The sequence below is a fragment of the Nomascus leucogenys genome, chromosome 18 (assembly GCF_006542625.1).
Source record: "Nomascus leucogenys isolate Asia chromosome 18, Asia_NLE_v1, whole genome shotgun sequence".
Taxonomy (NCBI): domain Eukaryota; kingdom Metazoa; phylum Chordata; class Mammalia; order Primates; family Hylobatidae; genus Nomascus; species Nomascus leucogenys.
The window spans coordinates 75455770-75478600 of NC_044398.1; the positions used below are offsets into that span (position 1 = coordinate 75455770).

Below are 22831 nucleotides of genomic sequence, written 5' to 3' on the forward strand. Positions count from 1 at the left end.
AGAATCCCTTGAGCTTAGGAGTTCGAGACCAGCCTAGACAACATAGGAAGAAGTAGTCTCTACTAAAAATAAAAATTAAAAATTAATTAGCCCAGCGTGGTGGCCAGCAACTCAGGAGGCTGAGGAGGGAGGATCTTTTGAGCTCGGGAGATTGAGCCTGCAGTGAGATATGATTGGGCCACTGCACTGCAGCCTGGGTGACAGAGGGAGACCTCATCTCAAAAAAAAAAAAAAAAAAAAAAAAAAAAGAAAACCCCACAAGAAATAAAAAAAAAAAACAAATAGCCCTTTTCTCTTAAGGGAGTTAAATTTTTAATAACAAGTTTTCACAAAGAAAATATCAAGCCTGGCTGGTTTTACTAGTGAAATCTATTCTAAGGAAGAAATAATACCAATCCTAAAATTCTTTTAAAAATAAATAAAGATTCTATTTTGGGAAACCAGAATGCATCTGATACCAAAACTTATCAAAGACATCACAAGAAAAATATTTACAAATTACAAGAAAAATATTTACAAGTTAAAACACAGATGCAAATATCCATAATAAAACATTATCAATTAAGTTAAATACAATAACAAATAAAAAAAAAATCATGATCACATGAGGTTTATCCTAGAAATACAAGCTTGGTTTGAGGTTTGGGCCCATTGGTTCATGCCTGTAATCCCAGCACTTTGGGAGGCTGAGATGGGTGGATTGCTTGAGCCCAGGCACTGGAGACTAGCCTGGGCAACATGACAAAACCCCACCTCTACAAAAAATACAAAAATTAGCCAGGCATGGTGGCACACACCTGCAGTCCCAGCTACTCAGGAGGCTGAGGTGGGAGGATGCTTGAGCCCAGGAGGTTGAGGCTGCAGTGTGCTGTGATCACACCACTGCACTCTAGCCTTGGCAACAGAGCAAGACCCTGTCTCAAAAAAAAAATCTTGGTTTGAGATTGTCAAATCTATCAGGTCACTCAGCATATTAATAGGATAAAGAATAAAAAATACAATCAATACATGTGCAAATTATACTCTAGGCCCAATCCAGTTCATTAAGGCAAGAAAATGAAATAAAAGGCATAAAGATTCAAATAGATTGTCTCTATTTCAGGACAACATGACTGTTTATCAAAAAAATCCTGAGTATCTGTAAAACAATTAGAATATGGGAATTTAGGCTGGATGTGTAATTCCAACACTTTGGGAGGTCGAGTCAGGTGGATCACTTGAGCCCAGGAGTTGGAGACCAACCTGGGCAACATGGCGAAACCCTGTGTCTACAAAAAATACAACTAGCTGGACGTGAGAGTGTGCGCCTGTAGTCTCAGCTACTCAGGGGGCTGAGGTGGAAGGATCGCTTGAGCCCAGGAGGTGGAGGTTTCAGTGAGCCGAGATTGCGCCACTGCTCTCCAGCCTGGACGACAGAACCAGACCCTGTTTCAAAAAAAAAAAAAGGGAATATGGGAATTTAGAAAGGTCACAGAATACAAAGTTAATATACAAATATCAATGAATTTTCAATAGTTTTATTAACAATAGTGTCAAAACCATAAATTACTCAGGAATCGATTTAGTAAAGTACATGCAGGACCTTACACTTAAAAGTACAAAACATAGCTGGGAGAAATTAAAGACATAAATAAATTGAGGGAGATACCATGTTCAAAAATTGTAAAATTCAATAGGCTTTAATACTCAGTTTTTCCCTCAATTGATCTATAGACTCAGCATAACACCATTCATAAGTCCAGCAGGTTTTTCTGTGGACATTAACAACTGATGCAAAAATTTACATGAAAATGCAAATCAGTTAGCATATTGGAAGAACTCTTATAAAAAACATCAAAGTTAATGGAACTTAAACTACCTGTGTTCTCGCATATTCTCACTCATAGGTGGGAATTGAATAATGAGAACACTTGGACACAGGGAGGGGAAAATCACACACCGGGGCCTGTCGTGGGGTGAGGGGAGGGGGAAGGGATAGCATTAGGAGATATACCTAATGTAAATGGCTAGTCAATGGGTGCAGCACACCAACATGACACACGTATACATATGTAACAAACCTGTATGTTGTGCACATGCACCCTAGAACTTAATGTATAAAAAAAAAAAAAAAACTACCTGTATTCATGACTATACTCTATAGTTACAGTAATCAAGTCAGTGTAGTACTGGCACAGGACTGACAGATCAACAAAAAAACAGAAAATCCATAAATACACTACAGATACAAATCATACCAAAAATTATTTTGAGATAGATCATAGATGTAAATGTAAGGACTAAACAATAAGGCTTTTGGAAGAAAACATAAGAAAATATTTTCTTAAGTTGAGGTAGGCAAAGATTCCTTAGGACACAAAACACAATGACTAGAAAGAAAAATTATTTAAAAATTGGAATTAAAAACAGAAAAATTAAAAGCTTATATGAATAAAAACACCATTTAAAAAGCAATGGGAAAGCCACAGAATGTGACAAAACATTTGTAAAACTTATAAATGACTACCACTTGAGAAGGTAAACAACCCAATTAAAAATAGGGAAAAGATTTGAATAGACAATACAAAAGGAGATATATAATGGCCAATAAATATATGAAAACATGCCTAACATTATCATCAGAAAATGGAAACGGAAATTTTGCTGAAATACCACTCTACTCCCACTAGAAGAAGACTGAAAAGACCAAATATTGACAAAGATGCGCGGCAAATAGAACCCCCAGACATTGTCGGTGGGAGTGAAATATGCTACAATCACTTTGGAAAAACATCTGGCAGTTTCTTTTAAAACTAAATTAAATTCACATCTAATCCATCGCCTAGCAATTCTACTCCTAAGTAGCTACCCAAGTAAAATGAAAACATATGCTCACAAAATGATAGTACAAAAATGTTCATAGCAGTTTACTCATAACAGCTAAAAACTAGAAACAACCCAGGTGTGCATCACAGCAGAATGGAAAAACTGGTTATTATGATGGAATACTGCTCAGCAATAAAAAACAATAAACTACTTTTTTTTTTTTTTTAAGAGAACTCCTAGACCCAAGTGATTCTCCTGCCTCAGCCTTCCAAGTAGCTGGGCTTACAGATGTCTGCCACTGCGCTTGGCTAGAGTGAACCACTTCTATATACAACAATGTAGATAGATCTCAAAAACATTAGGCTTAAAGAAGATTTACAATAGAGTATGAGGTTCTGAAACAGGCAAAACTAAACTATGGTGAGAAAAAAAATCAGAACGATGGTTGTCTCTTAGGAGGAGTAGGGTGAGGCAACTATTGACTGCAAAGGACTATAATGACTTTTATGGACTGAATGTTTGTGTCCCCCCAAAACCCATATGTTGAAATCCTAATCCCCAGTTTGAAGATGGTAGGTAACAACCATGGGAAGGTAACTAGGTCATGACAGAAGATGGTAGGTTACCTACCATTGGAAGGTAACTAGGTCATGACAGTGGAGCCCTCCGAATGGGAATAGTAGCCTTATAAGAAGGATCCCAGGGAGCTCTTTTTCCCACTCTTTCTGCCACGTGAGGATACAATGAGAAAACAACAGTTCACAACCCAGAAGAGGGCCCTCACCAGACTCTAACCATGCTGACACTTTGATCTTGGATTTCCAGCCTCCAGTACTGAGAAATAAATTTCTATTTTAAGATCTCCAGTCTATGGTAACTTGTAATCACAGTCCAAACTGACTAAGGCAAAGATTAGAGGAATTTTGGAGGTAAAGCCAATGTTCCATATCTCAATAGGATTTTTTAAGTATGTGCATTGGTCAAAAACCAGAGAAAGCATAGTTAAAATTTTGCATGTCACTGTATATAATCTTGCCTTAACAGAAAAAAGTAAACAAATAATTGAACTGTGGATAATGTTACTATGCTGAAGTACTTAGAGGAAAGTACATTAATGACTGCAATTTACTTTGAAATACATCAAAAAATAAGATGGATTAATAAATAGAGAGAAGAACAGACATGTATGAAGAAAGTATAGTAAAATGTTAATGGTAGAATCTTGGTGGTAAATACAAAGTTGTCACTATAAAATTATGTTAATATAAGATACTGGAAAAGCAAGCAAACAGTAAACTTATCTTAAGAGTATATTTCTTTTCTTTTTTTTTTTTTTTTTTGAGATGGAGTCTCACTCTGTCGCCTAGGTTGGAGTGCAGTGGTGCTCTCTGCAACCTCCGCCTCCTGGATTCAAGTGATTCCCCTGCCTTAGCCTCCCAAGCATCTGGGACTACAGGCACATGCCACCATGCCCGGCTAATTTTTGTATTTTTAGTAGAGACGGTGTTTTGCCATGCTGGCCAGGCTAGTCTCGAACTCCTGACCTCAGGTGATCCACCTGCCTCGGCCTCCCAAAGTGCTGGGATTACAGGAATAAGCCACTATGCCTGGCCTCCAAGAGAAATTTTCAACAAAATGTAATTTATATTTTGGGAGTGTAAAATACTTCTGCTTATTGAACAATCAGTGCCTGATACATGCCCAAATTAAAGAGCAAAAATGTTTTCTAACTCTGAAAAAGAATAACAATAATCTTGGCCTTTGACTAAGCAACAACACAGAGTTTCCTGATTTATGTTCTCATAACTTGTTTTAGGGTGATAATTGCAAACATTTAAAGATTGTAATTTAACTTACATATACCCCAAGAAAGCCTCAAGCAGAACTCAAAAAATACTACATGGTTTTGATGTCCAGATATCCTTTCTAGGAATTTTATACCTTGTTAAACATAATTAGGTTTTAAGAAATGATTTCTGATCATTTGTACTAATATATAAACCTTATTACAAGGCAAATAAACCATGAAGCCTTTATAGTACTATAAGCATTTCCCTGCTTTTGTTGGCAAACACTAATTTTAACTAGTATGTACATGAATGTATGCATGTGTTTGTATGTATTTGTATATTCTTTGATATTTGCAAAGTGCTCAAGCATGAATGCTCTGTCAGGTTATACGTTACCTCCAGTATAGGGTTTCCAGTTATAATACTTTCCTCGGAAAGGCATATTGTCAAAGTCTGCACACTGTTTCTCTCGAAAATCTCGGGAACCCAAAGGGCATGGCTAAAATAAAATAAAATCATAAATGGTACCATTGTTGGAAAATACCAAAAGCAAGGGACAATGTCCCTAAAACGAACTCCATCAAATTAACTCACTACCTTATTCTGTGGCTATAATTCTGGCACTTGCTTTACTGTTTTACAATCAGTATTCAGATTGAAGTGTGTGAATTATAATCTTAACTATAGAAGATATAATTCAGGCAATTTAAACAAAGCATTACACAATTTCCCTATAAATTTACAGTTGTATACATGTCATAATCCTCTTTGTAGTCCATCAGGTATCTCCTTATAAAGACACATAAAACCTAGATGAAGAAATTAAAACACAAAATCCTTTGTGGTAACAGTATTTGAGGTCCAGTTGCCATAGCTACTCCCTGATCTTTATTTTAAAAAATCAAGAAGCAGGTTTGTAATGACATTCAGCCCTATTAATTGTGGTTTGGACTCCTACTACTATAGCTATTTACTGTTTAGCCTTGACAAAAACCATACTTTAAATGAGGAATAAAGTAGGCAAAATGCTAGACCTCAAGTATAAACATCTTGAAATTAAAGGGATTTGGACTTATTAAGATTTACATTTAATTTATTAACATCACAGAAAATAAAATACAAAATGGCCCAAAACATGTACATTTGTTTGAGGTGTGGAGAGGGATGTTAAGAGAGTGAAAAAAGGATTATCTGTTTTTAAAAGTTGGAAATGTTCCTTCTGTTCGGAAATGCTTCTGAAGTTTTTTAAAGAGAAAAATCCTGCCAATCCAGCTAGCTCTAGATTCTATATACCACAGGGTCATCCTAAACTCAACCTTTAAGTTCACAAAGAATTATAAAGCTCATAGTGTTTGAGTGATCTGACTTAATTTGACTTATCTTGTAAAGTTCAACAGCTGTAGTACTTAAAAACTAAAAATATTGATTTTGAAAGACTGAGAAAATATTCTCCTTAAATACAGAAAAAAAAGGATATGTCACTAGAGAAAATTGTGAATTGGGAATAAATAACAAGTATGTTACAGGCACACTCAGAGATTGTTTTGAGGACTTTTTACTACCCTCCCTTAGACCTCTGCGTTTGCTTTATATAGTTTTCTGAGGACAGTACATTGTAAATGGTCACTTTGAAGCATATGCAGTAATAATAGACCACAATGTGCATATATTTGCATGGTCATCATTACTTCCTATATAATACAGTTCAATTTTCACCATATCAAGTCCAAAGCCTCAGATTCTGAAAATAGTGGCAGCAGGTCCATACTCTGTTACGAGCCCTGCATTTTAAAATGTTTTTAGCACATTAAAATATGACATTCCAATGCCAAATCTAGCAACTAATCTTGTCAAATTACCTTCTTGCTTGCCTTAAAAAAAAATGAAAAATATTTACCATAGGCTAATAGGTGTATCAGGCTGGAAGGATATGTTTTCAGGGTCTTTTTTTTCCTGGTCTGCTAATCTTTGGATCTTCAAAGTGCTCTAGGTTAAAGGAGTCCTTGACTTTTCAAGCTATTTTTAGTGAATCCCACACAAGGACTAAAGTTGTTAGTGACTTTTGTCATGCAGCAAGACTACTTTTAAAAGCAAATAACGATTTCAAAAACAAAACAAAACAAACAAACAAATAATTCGAACTCTAGCTATAAGTTTTCACACAGCACTTAAGTATTTGTAAAGCACCAGTCACCTAAAGTTCATCCAAGCATGGCTTTCAACTTTGTTGGAAAAACAAGACACAAATGGAAAAACGACCATGAAAAAAGAACCATCTCGAGCAATATATACAGTATATGACAGCATGTTACAGATTGTCTATATGTGCTGGATACAAGTGAAATATAAATGTGTCCTATGATTAGCTAAGGATATATCAGTTAAGAAAAAAATCTGCAGCATGTACCAAAGTACTATAGAAATTGTTCTAGTTAAGAAAGAAAAAGGACTTGTCGGGGAGTGGGAGACTATTAAGAATGAAGCCAAGAAAAGCCATGGGAATAGGAAGGAAAAGGTCACATATTGGGAATGGTTGGAAAAAGGCCAACCTAGATGAAAGAGATGAACTATATAGAAGCGTAAGAGGAAATGATATTTCACATGTATAAGCACTGGTACATTAAAAAGACCTTGAATTAAGAAACTAAGACATCATGAGGGCCATTTGCTTAAAGGCAAACAAAACAAAAATGCAATTTTTTAGTATCTTCTAACAATTCTCCTAAATGGAAGAAAAATAAAATGTCCAATATGAGGATATTACTATTTAATGAAGCACTTGATAACATTTCATGACATTTTTGATCCACTTTTTTCCTGTGATAACCACTCTCAGGGTGAGCATAATAAAAAGATTAACAATAGCGAGCTAGTATTTACTAAGTACTTATTAAGTGGCACACTGTTCCGGGATCTTTAGATATATTATCTATATACTCCTTCTCAACACTCTTTTGAGGTAGATATAATTAATAATCCCATTTTACAACGAAGTAAACTGGGGTACAGAAAGGTTGCTTAGTAATACTTTCAGCGTACAAGGATACTTTCACGATAAGTGTGGGAGTCTCCTCTGGACACTCTCCAAATGCTACAATAATAGCATTACAGGTTTTAGCTTCCTTAAAATGTACAAAAACCTAATAGGAACAATTTGGGTTCTAGACTTGGCCCTGTCATTAACCAGATGCAAGTTTCTTATCTTTCCAAATTACATTTTTTCTCACTTGTAAAATGAGAGGGATAAAAGCAAGAGTTTTGGAGTAAGGCAGACCTGGATTATTTCTAACTTGGTCATTTATTTAATTCATGGCCTTGAGAAATTTACTTGTCTAAGCCTCATCTATAAACTGGGGGTAATACTCGTATTTACTTCCTAGGCAACATATTCACGCAAACTGTTTAGCTCTGTATCTGGCCTAAGGTAGCACTTAATAATTATTAGCAGCTATGCAGATGTCCTTACACTCATTCCTTACTCTTCTACTCTGCTCTGTATTTTAGGGGAACAAACCCTGAAAGCTCCATTTCCCAGGCTTTTTTGTCAGCTGACTTGTGGTTGGGTTCAGGTAATGGGAGGCACTAGTTGCAGAAGTCAGGGTATTTTTTTCTCTTTTCCTCTGTGCCTTGGGCATCTCAGGCAGAAGAAGAATCTTTTTTGTAGCTCCACCTTCAGGTAACAGTTCCATCCTCCCTACTCTTCTACCCTATGATTCCAGCTTCTGCTGTGTGATTCTAGCCTCTGGGCTCTGACAAAACTACCTCTTACGTATCTTTCTGGAAGGAACTAGTCAGACTCTCATATTCCATGTAATCGATTTCCTGCATTAAATTCCCTCTATTTTAATATTCAGAGTGGTCTATTATATTATAGTTAAATCTTAATTGATACAACAGTTATCGTCATCATCATCATCATGAACTACTTGGAAAACTGAATAAAGATAGGTTTCCACATAATATTTTTTCGCTTTAGGGCAGAAGTTGTCAAACTTTACCTGTAAAGGTCCACATAGTAAATATTTTAGGCTTTGCAGGCCATGTGTCTCTGTTGCAACTACTCAACTGTGCATTATAGTATGAGAGAAGCCATAGACAATATGTAAATAAATGGCCATGGTTGTGTTCCAATAAAAATACTTACAAAAAGAGTTAACCAATAAGATTTGGCCCAAGAGGTACAATTTGTCAACCCCTGGTATAGGGTGTTAACATAATATAGATATATCTGTCTGGCAGCATTTCACAGAAGAACTGAACTCAATTATTAATTTCTCAGTCAATATAGAATCATACCTTTTAAGAACTCAGGTTAGAAGTGACATAATCTAATTTGCATAAGATGCTTGGATTTCCTCTATAATTATCCCCAAAGTGGTCATACAATCTATATAAACATCTACAGAAAAAGAGATCAAACACTTTTCAAACAGCTGCAATTATTCGCAGGTTCTTCCTTACTTTCAGTCAAAACCTGCCTTCCTATAACCCAATTATCTTTCTCCTTTCTTCCCGATCCACATTGAACAAATCTTACCCTAAACTGAAAGGTATATGGATCTTGATGGCTTTCCTTGGGGCACATCATAACTTATTGTTAGCCCTATTAAAACAAGGCAGCAAGAACAGGCCTTAAGTATCTTTTCATTTTAGCAAGTATTAATACAATGCTTAAGATGTGGCAGATATAATCTAGGCTGCAGGGTTACAGAAAAACAAAACTCAAATAGATTAGAGTTCTGCTTTCATGGAGTTTACTCTAGTTGGAGATGAGAAAGAAGAAAAATCAAGCAAGATAAGGAAATTGACAGTGAGGTGGGAGGGAAGTTGTTTTAAATAGTATGATCAGAGAAATCCTCTCTGATAAGGTGGCATTCAAGTGGAGAGTGAAAAGAAACTGAAGGAATGATTTATGTACATATCTGTGAAAAGAATCTTCCAGAACACAGTAAATCCAAACGCCCTGAGGCAGGAGTGTATTCAGAGTGTTCACAGAATAGTATAGAGAATGGAAAGGCTTCAGGGAATTGAAGTAGACTTGGGGACTTGATTCCATGCCATTGTTTCTAGAATACATCAGCCAGTATTCTGCTTTCCTGATTTCATTCCATCAGGGAATGCTCTGAATTTGCATTGATTAAAAATAGACTCAGTTGGAATTATATATGCTGGTTTGAAAAAATAAGAGTGAAAGAGGAATTCCTTAAGGAAAAATTATGTAAAATACATTTTTGTTTTGTTTAGGAATAGTAGAGCGTTTAAAGAATAATGCTTTTTAAATCACTTAAGGATAATAAATGCTGACACTATGCAGAAACCATAACAGAAAGCAGTGGGCATAAGCAACAGATATTTAAAGTAAAAGCCTGACAGATTTTCAGCCTTCTAGTGCTAACACTCATCAAGCATCTTCTCCTTTAAAAAACAAACTAGCAGGGCCCCAAATAAATCTGGAGAGCAAAGCTGCAGGTCTCAGCATCTTTACATCTTAGTATTTTCAAAGAAATAAATTAATAATAGCATCTTTATCACCACTCTCTTTCCCAGAGATCTGTGTAAGTTAACAACAGTCTTCCAACTATCTTGTTAAGAAGTATCTCCTTCTGACTAAACTCAATACTTTGTACTGGTAGATAAATCTAAAAAAAAGAATAATTCATTGAGGCCTAAAAGTTGCTACAGAAAGAAATCTAGCTTCTGCTTACAAACTTTTCAGTGGCATTTCTATTACTGGGGTTCTAATCCTGGTTTTGTCCCAAAGAATAGGGTGATGTTGGCAAGTCCCCAATCGTTGTTGTGCCTTCTTTTTTTCATTTGCAAAATATACCCCCAAAACTGTTACCTTCAAGAGAAATACACATCAAAACGTCTTGCAAATGAGGAAAATTCTGAAAATGATGTATCATTTCTTATTGGCAATATGATAAGAGAGCCAAGAATGAAAACGCCTTTGTCCCTTTCCCTTTCCTTTCCTCTCCTCTTCTAAAGGAAGATATGCAGGCTGGAAAGATAGAATGACTCCTATGGCCTCAGGGAAAATTGCAAACTGAGCAAAACTGGCCTTCTGTTCATCTGCTTCCTTTCTCTACTTCTTTCCCACCTTCTGCTTCTTCCTTTTTGCTTTCATACCAAATTCACTCTTGCGTCATCCCTGTTAACACTAGATCAACCTTCAACACTTTCAAAATTTCATTTACTTCTTCCTCTACAGGAAAACAACATATTCTTAGCAGATTGTACCCTGTTTGTTGAGGGAGTTTGAAATCCAACCCCTGCCCTGCTTAGCAAGTCATGCATTTGACAAGGGACTGTGAAAGGATACATTTTTATGTGTTCACCCAGATGGGCATCTTTTTATAAATTACACAAAGGTACCATACACGCTAACAAAAGCCTTGCTTCTATACCCTCTTTTAAAAGTTGCAAATAGATTTCCTGATTCCCTAGTTATCAGATAGTACTGATAAAGTAATTCATACTAGGGCATTCAAATAAAGTTAAATTTAGTGGTCAGTGCCTGTAGTGAAGCATCTCAACCTCAGTTTTTATTCAACTTTCTTCTCTTTTTTCTCCCAAATAGTTTCTGATTTTTTTCACTATATATTTACTTTTAAAGCAAAAGAAAACAAAGGGCAGATAACCCACATTGTCCAGACAAACATGAATCTAGTGTCATGCTTGATACCATAATCTTTTATGCAGGTTTTAAAAATTAAAGTTACTTGTATATGCCTTAACTAGTCTGAATTTAATTAAAATGCCATCTACCTATATCAAAACTCTTTCCCCGAGTTTATAAACACATTAAAAAACAGGTCAGGCATAATGGCTCACTCCTGTAATCCGAGCACTTTGAGAAGCCAAGGCAGGGTGGATCGCTCAAGTTCAGGAGTTTGAGACCAGCCTGGACAACATGGCAAAACCCTACAAAAAATACAAAAATTAGTAGGGTATGGTGGCCCATGCCTGTATTCCCAGCTACTTGGGAGGCTGAGGTGAGAGGATTGCTTGAGCCTGGGTGGCAGAGGTTGCAGTGAGTCCAGATCATACCACTGCACTCCAGCCTGGGCAACAGAGCCTGACTCTGTCTCCAAAAAAAGGTTAACAAACAAACTTTTACTTTGTAATTTTTAAAAGTATTTTTAAAGCACAAAATAAACAAACAAGCTCTATTTTGTGCTTAAAACCTAGTCCTTATTTCTCAAAACATAATAAATACAATATACCATAAATATATAAATATAATACACCATAAAATTCGTATTAACTTAAGAAAGATTACCAAGATATTGTTCCTGTTTTTTGCCGTGTGTGTGTGTGTGTGCGTGTGTGTGTGTGTGTGTGTGTGTATGTTACAGGTAGTTAGATAGGCATGAGCAGGGCAGGAAAGGGCTTTCCTCCACCCACTAGGAATGTCAGGTGACAGTTTGGCAATTATCATATTGCCTCTCTAAAAGTGATAAATTGGCAGCTGGCGCCAGGGACAGGCCATTTCCTGATGGTCCACACCTGTTGCACTAAAGTGTTAACTGAATGCAAGTGCCGGGGAGAAGCAACTTCCTGGGCATGCACATTAAGAGACAAAATGGTGGAGTATGACCTTCCAGGGTCACTCCACCAGAAAAGGGAAGAAAAGCTTCAGATGGGAATGCGTACAACTTCCTAAACACACTGGGAATGCTCACCTCCCAAGGGCAGGAGGGTACTGCATATGTGGGCAGCCCACCCTAAGGGAAGAATCATGAGAAAGGGGCCAGCCTATTAAGTTCTAGGATGAAGGTTAAACACTGCACTTGACCTCGGTGCCCACTTGAGTCTCTTCCAAGCATCCTTTCCTTTCCTTTCTTTCCTGTTCTAAAGCCTTTTAAATAAACTAAACTTCTACTCCAGTTCTGAAACTTGCCTCAGTCTCTTTTTCTGCCTTATGCCCCTCAGTTGTATTCTTTCTTCTGAGGAGGCAAGAATTGAGGTTGCTGCAGACCCATAGGAATTCACCACTGGTAACTGGGATACCTTCTACCAGTAACATATATAAAGTATGTTTATAAGAATAAAGTGGTTGACACATATTTGTTTTCTAATTATAATTTAAGACACGAGTATAACACTGTTCATCAATGGATTAACTCTGTACCTTGTCTTCACTTACCCTGCAACTCTCCCTGAGGGCAAGATGTGTAGTTTCAGAATGTTTTCAGCTATCTGGTGAGGTTACACTGGAAGTAAGACAATGTCTAACGTGACCCAATTCTTTCAGAGAAGCTTACCTTGCCACACCCACCTCCCAAGGGCTTAATCTCTTTTAAGAGCACTAGATAGAAATTCCATGCTTTACTGGAAATAAAAATTTCCAGTGTGGAAATAAAAATTTCTTTACTGTGAAAGAGTTCACAGCACTAGCCTGTTGCTAAGCTTTAGTTTCCTCTTTTTAAAAATACTTGTCTTTCCTCTCCAGAAAAGTGATTTGAAGATTTGATGAGGTATTGAATACCAATTAGGTACTAGAAATAGCACTAGATGTTTTATGTATGTTACTTCTTTTAATTGTCAAACAACTCTGCAAGTTTCATAGAGCCTATTTATGTAAGAGTCAACTGAAATTTAGAGAGGTTAGGTGATTTGCCAAGGTCAAATAGCAACATGTGTCACAGTCAGGATTCACACTCAAGTCAATTTAACTTCCAACTGCATGCTTTTATTTTCACCACAATCTTACTTCCAAATATATAATTTTCCTGTCTGCCACAACCAAAGCAAAAACACTGTTTAATGATCTTAGGCAATGCATTGAAAAGGAAAAAAATTGCTGAATAATATACTCCTCTAGCAGAGCTGACTGAGAACACACCCAAGTACTACATAACCCATACTTAAATCTTAGAACAGACCACAAATGACCTCGAAAACCCTTTTCCTCCATATATTTTTTATAGCTTTTATGCATAAAGAAGGGAAATCAAATGTTTAATATGCAAGAATAATGTGCCTTTCCATCCCAGCCAAAGCAGAGCTTATATGTTTCACCAGACGTTCTATCATAATCATATTATCAAGTAAACACCAAATCACCAGTAATATGGAATAAGAAAAATACAAAGATCATTTTGGTTTTGGAAAACAACTAAGCACCAGGAAACTCCTTTTAGAAATGTGGAAAAGTCCTTTTCATAGTAGCTAATATTTCTTCTTTAGGCTTTGATATAAAATTTGGTTTATAACTTTTATATAGCCATATTTTTACTCTTTACAAAAATTAAGTTGTCTAGTATTCACAACACTAACCTTTAACTTCTGCTACTTAAAATAGTTATAATATGTACATCAATTTTTATCCTCTTAGAATATTCTGCATGATAGTTTTAAGTCATTTGAATGAAAAATTGTTCAGAAAAACAGAAATGCCTGATTAGTAGTCAGTGTTCTTTAGGCCAGTAAAAAGAAGATTCCATATACATAATAATTAAAAGTATATTTTTGAGCAGCTCCTAAGCAAACATTTTTCAGAAGATTGAGCACAGATCTGGGGTCTTCACTTTTCATAATGGCTGTGCCAGAAAATCATGTTAGTTTCTACCTTTGCATATTTATAAAAACTGTCAGGACCCAATCAACCATTTATCTCTATGTGCAAAAACAAGAACTGTGTCCTCAACCAATGAACTCTCAAGCATTATGAGTTCCATAAAATTCTGCCCTCCAAACCCAGGTTCCACAAGGCCATGTGTATTAGATTAGCTCATGATGCCAAAAACTTTATTGTAGTTCCTGGCTTAATAGAAGGACCAAATTTTATCCAGTTCTCCTATATATCTTTAATAAATGCTCCTGGTTTCTCAGTAGCTTCAAGATGTAAAGTATATTAATTTGTTCCTACTGCAGCTATTGTCTTTACCTGTTATTCCAGCCTGGAGACCATAATGTGTATATCAAAGAAAGGGTCCTTGTGTAGCTGCTTTTGAAGACTTTCTAGGGTGAAAAACAGTGATACAGGAAACAAACTGCCCATCCAACACATCCTGATGCAACTAATCAGCCTCAGAGTCTAGTAACTGAATACCTTTGGCATCTAGGCTGGTTATGTTGCTGTTGAGAGTGGGCAGGCCAATTTTACAGCTTGACATCCTTTTCTGATCTATTCTTAAATTCTTAGAATGAAAGTTTTGTCTTCATAAGTTGCTTCTTCTATCTCTGTGGATCTTTTCTTTGAAATTGGGTTAAGAGGGATAGGAGTTAATGGCAACACTGTTCCCTTTCCACCAAAGAGCTCTCTTCTCTTCCTACCATTTCTATACCTTTTAAGTGTTTGGGGTAGAAATTAAAACAGCATTAGAAAGAAACTGCAGATATACTGTTTTTGTGCTTGCTACTTTTTAAGACTACTTGGCCTATGTTGACTCTAGGTCCTAATTTCTCCATTAACCTAAGCAAAAAGAGTCCTACGAGCCTTGTATGTTTCAGTCTGATTCACCAGTGTAGGGATCCACACAGGAGGAATATCAAAGCTTCAAAATAATAAAGTATTCCTTTTTGGTTGTGGATGTATCTCCTTTTGTCATGACCACATGACATTATGAATCTTAGAACTGATAATATTTGTCTCTTTACTTGGGTTACTAGGAAGCTCGGAGCAAAATTTGTGACCAATCTTTTTTTTTTTCTTTTTCTGAGATGGAGTCTCACTCTGTTACCCAGGCTGGAGTGCAGTGGCGCGATCTTGGCTCACTGCAACCTCTGCCTCCCGGGTTCACACCATTCTTCTGCCTCAGCCTCCCGAGTAGCTGGGACCACAGACGCCTGGTTAATTTTTTGTATTTTTAGTAGAGACGGGGTTTCACCGTGTTAGCCAGGATGGTCTCAATCTCCTGACCTCGTGATCTGCCCACCTCGGCCTCCCAAAGTGCTGGGATTTTATAGGCGTGAGCCACCACACCCAGCCGTGACCCATCTTTTTTAAGTGGAAGAACCTTGTGGTACATATTTAACATACTGCTTAAAATAAATAAATAAATAAATAAATATATATATATAGTTTTTTTTTTTTTTCTGAGACAGAGTCTTGCTCTGTTGCCCAGGCTGGAGTGCAGTGGCACGATCTCGGCTCACTGCAACCTCCACCTCCTGGGTTCAGGCAATTGTCTGCCTCAGCCTCCCAAGTAGCTGGGATTACAGGCGCCCGCAACCATGCCCAGCTAATTTTTTGTATTTTTAGTAGAGACGGTGTTTCACCATCTTGGCCAGGCTGGCCTTGAACTCCTGACCTCATGATCCACCCGCCTTGGTCTCCCAAACTGCTGGGATTACAGGCGTGAGCCGTTGTGCCCGGCCAATTTTATATATATTTTAAATTATATATATTTATATTATTTTCCTTTTCCTCTGATCTTCTAATTTATTATATTTTTTAGTTTTGATTTTAATATAGTGCTATAAGCTAACAACTCCAATCAGAGAGTTATAACTAATAACAATCATTATATGTAAAACCATGAGAACCATGCAGTAATCCATAGCACCAACTACTCAGCCACAGAAATGAGAGGATCAAGACTACTATATTACATGGGCTATGTAGAATGGGTTGCAAGGTCTTCAAAGGAATTCAGGTAAAATCTATTGAACACAGTTGAATCAGCCTAATATTCTGGATTTTCTATTTTCTTTTCTGTTTCTTTTTTTCTATTTTTTATTTGTTGAGACAGGGTCTCTGTCACCCAGGCTGGAGGGTAGTGAGCCTCTCAGCTTACTGTACCCTCAACCTCCCGGGCTCAGGTGATCCTCCCATTTCAGCCTCCCAAGTAGCTGGGACTACAGGCATGCACCATCATGCCCAGCTAATTTCTATATTTTTTGTAGAGATGGTCTCTTGCCATGTTGCCCAGACTTGTCTCCAACTCCTGGGCTCAAGCGATCCACCTGCCTCCACCTCCCAAAGTGCTGGGATTGATTACAGGCATGAGCCATGTTACCTAGCCAATTTTCTATTTTCTATTGTAACTTACACTTTGAGCATACATTAGAAAACACACAGCAAGTCTCAAAGATTCATGGCAATAAAGAACTCTGGTTCTCCAGCTGTTTGGCTATCTGACATTATCTTATTTTTTTGAGCACTGATTAGAAAATTCTTTCAGGATCATTTGAACTTATTCTTTGTATTACTTCTAATTAAGTTTCAAGAAAAGTTTTGGGATCGCAAATGACCAAGGCAAAAACGCTTATGAATTGTTATCTAGTCCTTGACTGTCAAATTAATTTTAACTAGTTGGAAAGTTTTCTTTCAAATCTTATTTATAAGACCATTCAATGTGATATGCATAGTATTAAATTATGTAAAATATGTACTAAGGCAGGAAGCTGGTTTGATAAAAGAAAGGTATATTCTTTTAAATCCTTTAAATTGGGGTGGCTCACACATAACAGACACCTGGGCATCATTGGAAAAAAGAACATTTAAACTATTATACATTTAGAAAAAGCATCAAAGTTAATTTAAAGAACACATACATAATACCATACTGTTCCAATAGTAACACCTATTCTTTGTTAACTGGAAAATACTAAAGTCTTGCTTACATTACTCAATCTCTTTTTTTTTTTTTTTTTTTTTGAGACAGGATCTCCCTCTGTCATCCAGCCTGGGGTGCAGTGATGCGATCTCGGCTCACTGCAACCTCCGCCTCCTGGGCTCAAGTGATCCTCCCACCTCAGCCTCCCAAGTAGCTAGGACTACAAGCACACACCACCATGCCCAGCTAATTTTTGTATTTTTTGTAGAGAAGGGGTTTCGCCATGTTGCCCAGGCTGGTCTCGAACTCCTGACCCCAAGTGATCCCGCTCACCTTGGTCTCCCAAAGTGCTGGGATTACAGAAGCAAGCCACCACGCATGGCCACATTACTCAATCTTAACTCCAATCACCTCACCTTTTATGATTTATTATTAAATTCCATAGGTTATATAAGCTGTTAGAATAGATTTTTAAAATGTAGACGCTTCTGCTCTAATATGACACACACGCATTCATGAAAAATCTCTTTCCTCAAAATTGCACACTAAAAATAACAGGCATATGGGAAAAATTGGGTTAGAGGCTGACGATTCAAAGACAGGGCATTAAAACCAAAAGAAAAAAATTATAATAAAATACTAGCACAATATTTTAAACACATGGCAAATTCCTAGCAAAGAAATACTGGAGTAAATGTAAGATTTTATCTTTTTGAAAACTTGAAAAAATAAGGAAAGCTTATCAGTTGAGTCTGCTAAGTTAGAGAAACAGGAGGCCAGTGTAGGAAGAACAGGCAGAAACACACAATAAGGGCTCCTATGACGCTGCACGTGGCCAAACTGAGCAAAAAAAAGAATGTGGGGTGAATGGTCATCATGTGCAGTACAATTTTCCTTTGCTCCTCAGCTATGCTGATGTTGTTTGACTCCCACTGCTATATCATTTAATATCACAAAATAATAATCAAATATAAGATAATTTGTGTTGCAGAAGCAAGTTTGTAACAGAGCAAACTATACCAAAACTTTATATTATCATAGTTTTTCTAGATTTATGTTGAAAGAATGGAAATATAAAATACTCCACCAAACCAACTCACTACTGACAAGGAGGAGGAGAACTTCTCTCAGTAGGGGAAGAGAATATGATTACAATAATATGTTTGGTACATAGTAGTGCTCAGTAAATGACAGCAGCAGTTGCACCTACTACTACCACTACTTCTGTGGCTACTACGTCTACTAGTAAAGATAGAAATTAAAATAGCTCTGAGGTAGACACCTGTGGCTTACCCAATATCCATTACTCTCTGCTTTCTTGCTAATAGAAGTTCAATATTTTGCTTACGAATCTCCTCTCAGGAAGGGTGACCCTAACCCCATTTTAGGGCAAATCACTACTAATCTAAACCAATTCTGGTAATCTCATTCCTTTTGTCAATGGCTGCTTTAAGGGTGGCCACAATGACCTCCTGGCAAATAAAACCTGAAGAAATTTTTTTTTTAATTTTAATTTTTTTATTTCAATAGGTTTTTGGGGAACAGGTGGTGTTTGGTTACATGGCTAAGTTCTTTAGTGATGATTTCTGAGATTCTGCAGTGGACACTGCACCCAATGTGTAGTAGTTTATCCCTCAATCCCCTCCCACCCTTTCCCCCAAGCCCTCAAAGTCCATTGCATCATTCTTATGCCTTTGCATCCTCATAGCTTAGCTCCCACTTATGACTGAGAGCATATGATGTCTGAAAACCTGAAAAAAATTTGCTGAGGAGCAGGGGAGGAGATCCGGGAACAACTTTCGTAATACTTAAGAAACGACACTGGAACAGTTTATCTTTTCTCTTCCTCTCAATATCGTCAGGGCAGAAGTACTTTAGGTGCTTGGATGCTCTACTTATCTTTTTATGTTCCCCTTTCTCATAGAATTTGACCTCCTGACATCCCCTTCGTTATCTTGTCAGTTCTTTGCTAATTTTTAAATGATAAAAAAAAATCTTACTGAGCAATTAAAAAAAAAATTTTGTTAGAATGACCTAGTCTGTCATGACCAAAAATGGAAGTCTCTCTACATTTATGTATTTATTCATTTTTAATTTAATTTTTAAAATTTATTTATTTTGAGTCAGGGTCTCACTGTCACCCAAGCTGTAGTGTGGTGGTGTGATCATAGCTCACTGCAGCCTCAAACTCCTGGGCTCAAGTGATCCTCCCACCTCAACCTCCTGAGTAGTTGGTACTACAGGCATGAACCCTTTATGAGCTAACAGTGATTTGTTTTGAGAATTTTACACATAAAATTTACAATCTTCTTTATAACAAGAATTTTTCTGTTGCATAGCTAGACTGTCGAGCTCTGTACTGTCCTATATGGTTGCCACTAGCCACATGGGGCTGTTCATATTAAAACTAATTAAACTTGGAATTTCTGTTCTTCAGCTGCACTAGCAACATTTCAAGTCCTTAATAGCTAATTTGGCTAGTGGCTATCGGGCTGGACAGTGCACACATACAATATTTTCATCACTGAAGAAAGTTCTATTAGACAGTGCTAGTGTAGATTAGGTATTTGGGAAATTTTTATATATTAGATTACATTAAAGCAAGCCCCAGCTTAAACAAAATTACATTCAGACAACTTTATTAACTTGGATAGCATGAAAATACATTTTAGTATGACAGCAGAATTGCCTCAAGTTCTGAGCTAGTAGAGTCAATATTAATGAAGAAAACATAAATATATATGTATCCATAATATAATCTGCTGAAAGATGAAACAGAAGACAAAGATAGTAACAGAAATCTCAACCCACCAATAGTAAGTTCTACAATCTGAACATCTAACACATAACTCATGAATAAAATGCAACAAGCTGAGATGTTTGGCATTTTTTTCCTGTTACCATTATTCACATTACAGTATATAATACATATATCATTAGGGTCTAAATGTATGCCCAACCCTGCGATTATATAATAATGGAATGAGTTGGGAATTGAGAGATGGGTTTGATTTTCTCACTCCTACCTAAATGTGTGATATATTGTAGACAGGTATTCAGTTCTTCTACCCTTATATAAAACTTCCATTCTTCTGAGATTCATACCATTCATCCAAATCACTATCTGGCTTCAAATCACTATCTGGCTTCACCCCTATCTGGTTTAATAAATAAGGGTCACTTTCTCTCTCTCTCTCTCTCTCTCTCTCTTTTTATTTTTTTTGCTTAAGACAAGTTTTCACCATGTTGCCCAGGATGGTCTTGAACTCCTGGACTCAAGAGATCTGCCTGCCTCAGCCTCCCAAAGTGCAGGGATTATAGGCCTGAGCTACTGTGCCTCGCTTTCTCACTTATTAAGGAGTTTGATAGCCTGTTCACAGTATTACCCTATATTTTAAGTTCCAGTAGCATCCTGAGTGACTTTAACATCCACATGTTAAAGGTCCCCCTCCTCAAGACTTAAGTTCTTTGAACTCCTTTACCTCCAGTCAACTTAGGCACACACTCCCATGGCCACACTCCAGATTTGTCATCATTGAGAATATTCTCACTTGTCATATCTTTAATTCAAATACATTTCATTCTCTGATCTCCTCACCTTCTATCTCTCTCACCCTGTATTTCCTACAATTCTGGTTCTTTGATTTTTATGGCTTTTTAAGTTAGGTCCTTAATTTATTCCCTGTTAGCCCTCTTTGGACTCCACTGTTTTTCCTAGCGCAGAGCCCATGGCTCAGCACTTCAATCATTCTTACCAATACCCTTACATTTTTCTTGATTTATTGTTCTGTTGTAATCTTGTCTTTCACCAATCCATTCTCATCTAAAGCATCAATCTGAGGCTCTTTCAATGGTTTCTTAATGTCTCAAGATAAAGATCACACTTCTTAGCCTCTAGGCCTTGCACTTAATTTTCCTTCTAAGATGCTCTCATTGTCACTTTTTTCTGGTCTCCTTAGATTTGCCCTTCATGTCTCTAGCTTCCTGTGGGACAAAGTCCTTAAAGTCCCTAATTAGGTTAGGTGCCATTCTATGCGCTTTTATAGCATCCCATACTAATCCCATCATATCACTTACCACTCTGTATTATAATTTTCTGTACCTAAGTGATTTCCCAATAAATTTATAAGCTCTTTGAGGGCAGAGATTGTCTTTCTCACCCAAGCATGGTCTAATATACAATAGGCATTCAATTATTTTTTAAACAAATGAATAAATAATATTGGTAACTCTAAAAGATCATCATAATTGAAGCTACATGTTATTATTCCAAAATACTCCAAAATACAATTTTAATAGAATTAAATATGGCAAATCAACTATATAGGTGATAGAAGGGCAGAAAATAGAGTAGGGTAAGGAAGATTAGGCGTCCTAGAGTTGTAGGGAGTGGAGAGGGTTGCAATTTTAAATTCAGTACTCAGAACGGTCTCATTGAAAAGGTGACAGTTGAGTAAAGGTGAGGCGAGAGAGTTAACCACATAGATATTTTGGAAGAAGAGTACACAAGGCAAAGGGAATAGTCACTGCAAAAGCCCGAAGGTAGGAGCATGTCAGCCATGTTTAAGGAAGGAGACCTATGTTGCTGGAGCAGAGATAATGAGAAAGAAAATAGTAAGAGATGAGTTCAGAGAAGTAATGAAAAGCCAGATTGTGTAGACCTTGCAGGCCATTGTAACGACTTTGGATTTAAGTAAAATGGGGAGCCACTGACGGGTTTTGAGTAAAAGATAATCTGATTCACTCTGCCTCCTATATTGAGGACTGTATAGTAAAGGGGAATCCTCGTAAAAGGCTATTAGAGTAATCCTGTGAAAGATAATGGTAACTTAGACCAGAGTGGCAGTAGTGAAGTTAGGCAGCACCTACCATATACTTTGGAGGCAAAACTAATGGGATTTCCTGAGGAATTAGATATAAGCTATGAGACAGAAAAAGGTGTCAAGAAAGACTCTAGGATTTTTGGTGCAAGCCAAATGGAATTACATCTGAGATGGGAAAAACTGCCGAAAGAACGAGTAGAGAAAATGTTTTGGGGATGACAGTTGGACATGTTAAACATTAGATGTCCATTAAAAGTCTATTTAAATATAAGATATGAACCTGGGATTCATGAAAGAAGTACAGGCTGAAGATATAAATTTTTGGGTCAAATGGCAAATAAATGGTACAAAAGCAATGGAACCAGATAAGATCACCAAAGAAAAGAGTAGTGGTAGAGCAGAGACACAGGCCACTGACTAACTCCTGGGTACTCTAACATTGAAGTCAGAGTAAAGAGCAGTAGGAACTGGCCGGGCGTGATGGCTCACGCCTGTAATCCCATCACTTTGGGAGGCCGAGGTGGGTGGATCACCTGAGGTCAGGAGTTCGAGACCAGCCTGGCCAACGTGGTGAAACCCCAGTCTCTACTAAAAAGTGTGTGTGTATATATATAAAAAATTAGCCAGGTGTGGTGGCACACACCTGTAATCCAGCTACTTGGGAGGCTGAGGCAGGAGAATTGCTTGAATCCAGGAGACAGAGGTTACAGTGAGCAAAGATGGTGCCACTGCACTCCAGCCTGGCCTGGCCAACAGAGTAAGACTCTGTCTCAAAAAAAAAAAAAAAAAAAAAAAAGAGTAGGAGCCAATGAAAGAGGAAGAGGAGTAAGCATTAATGTAAAAGAACAACTAAAATGTTATAGTTTCCTGGAAGCCTATTGAAAGTGAAGTAGTAAGCTGAAGACTC

General features: G+C 37.1%; 1 protein-coding gene across 1 annotated transcript in view; it reads right to left on the minus strand.

The window, feature by feature from the left end:
- Window positions 1-22831, minus strand: part of ADAMTS6 (ADAM metallopeptidase with thrombospondin type 1 motif 6) — a 335185-nt gene that overhangs the window by 93055 nt on the left and 219299 nt on the right. The window contains exon 15 of the mRNA XM_003265987.2: window positions 4992-5094. Within this exon, the coding sequence (XP_003266035.1) occupies window positions 4992-5094 (103 nt within the window). The remainder of the gene's footprint in view (window positions 1-4991; window positions 5095-22831) is intronic.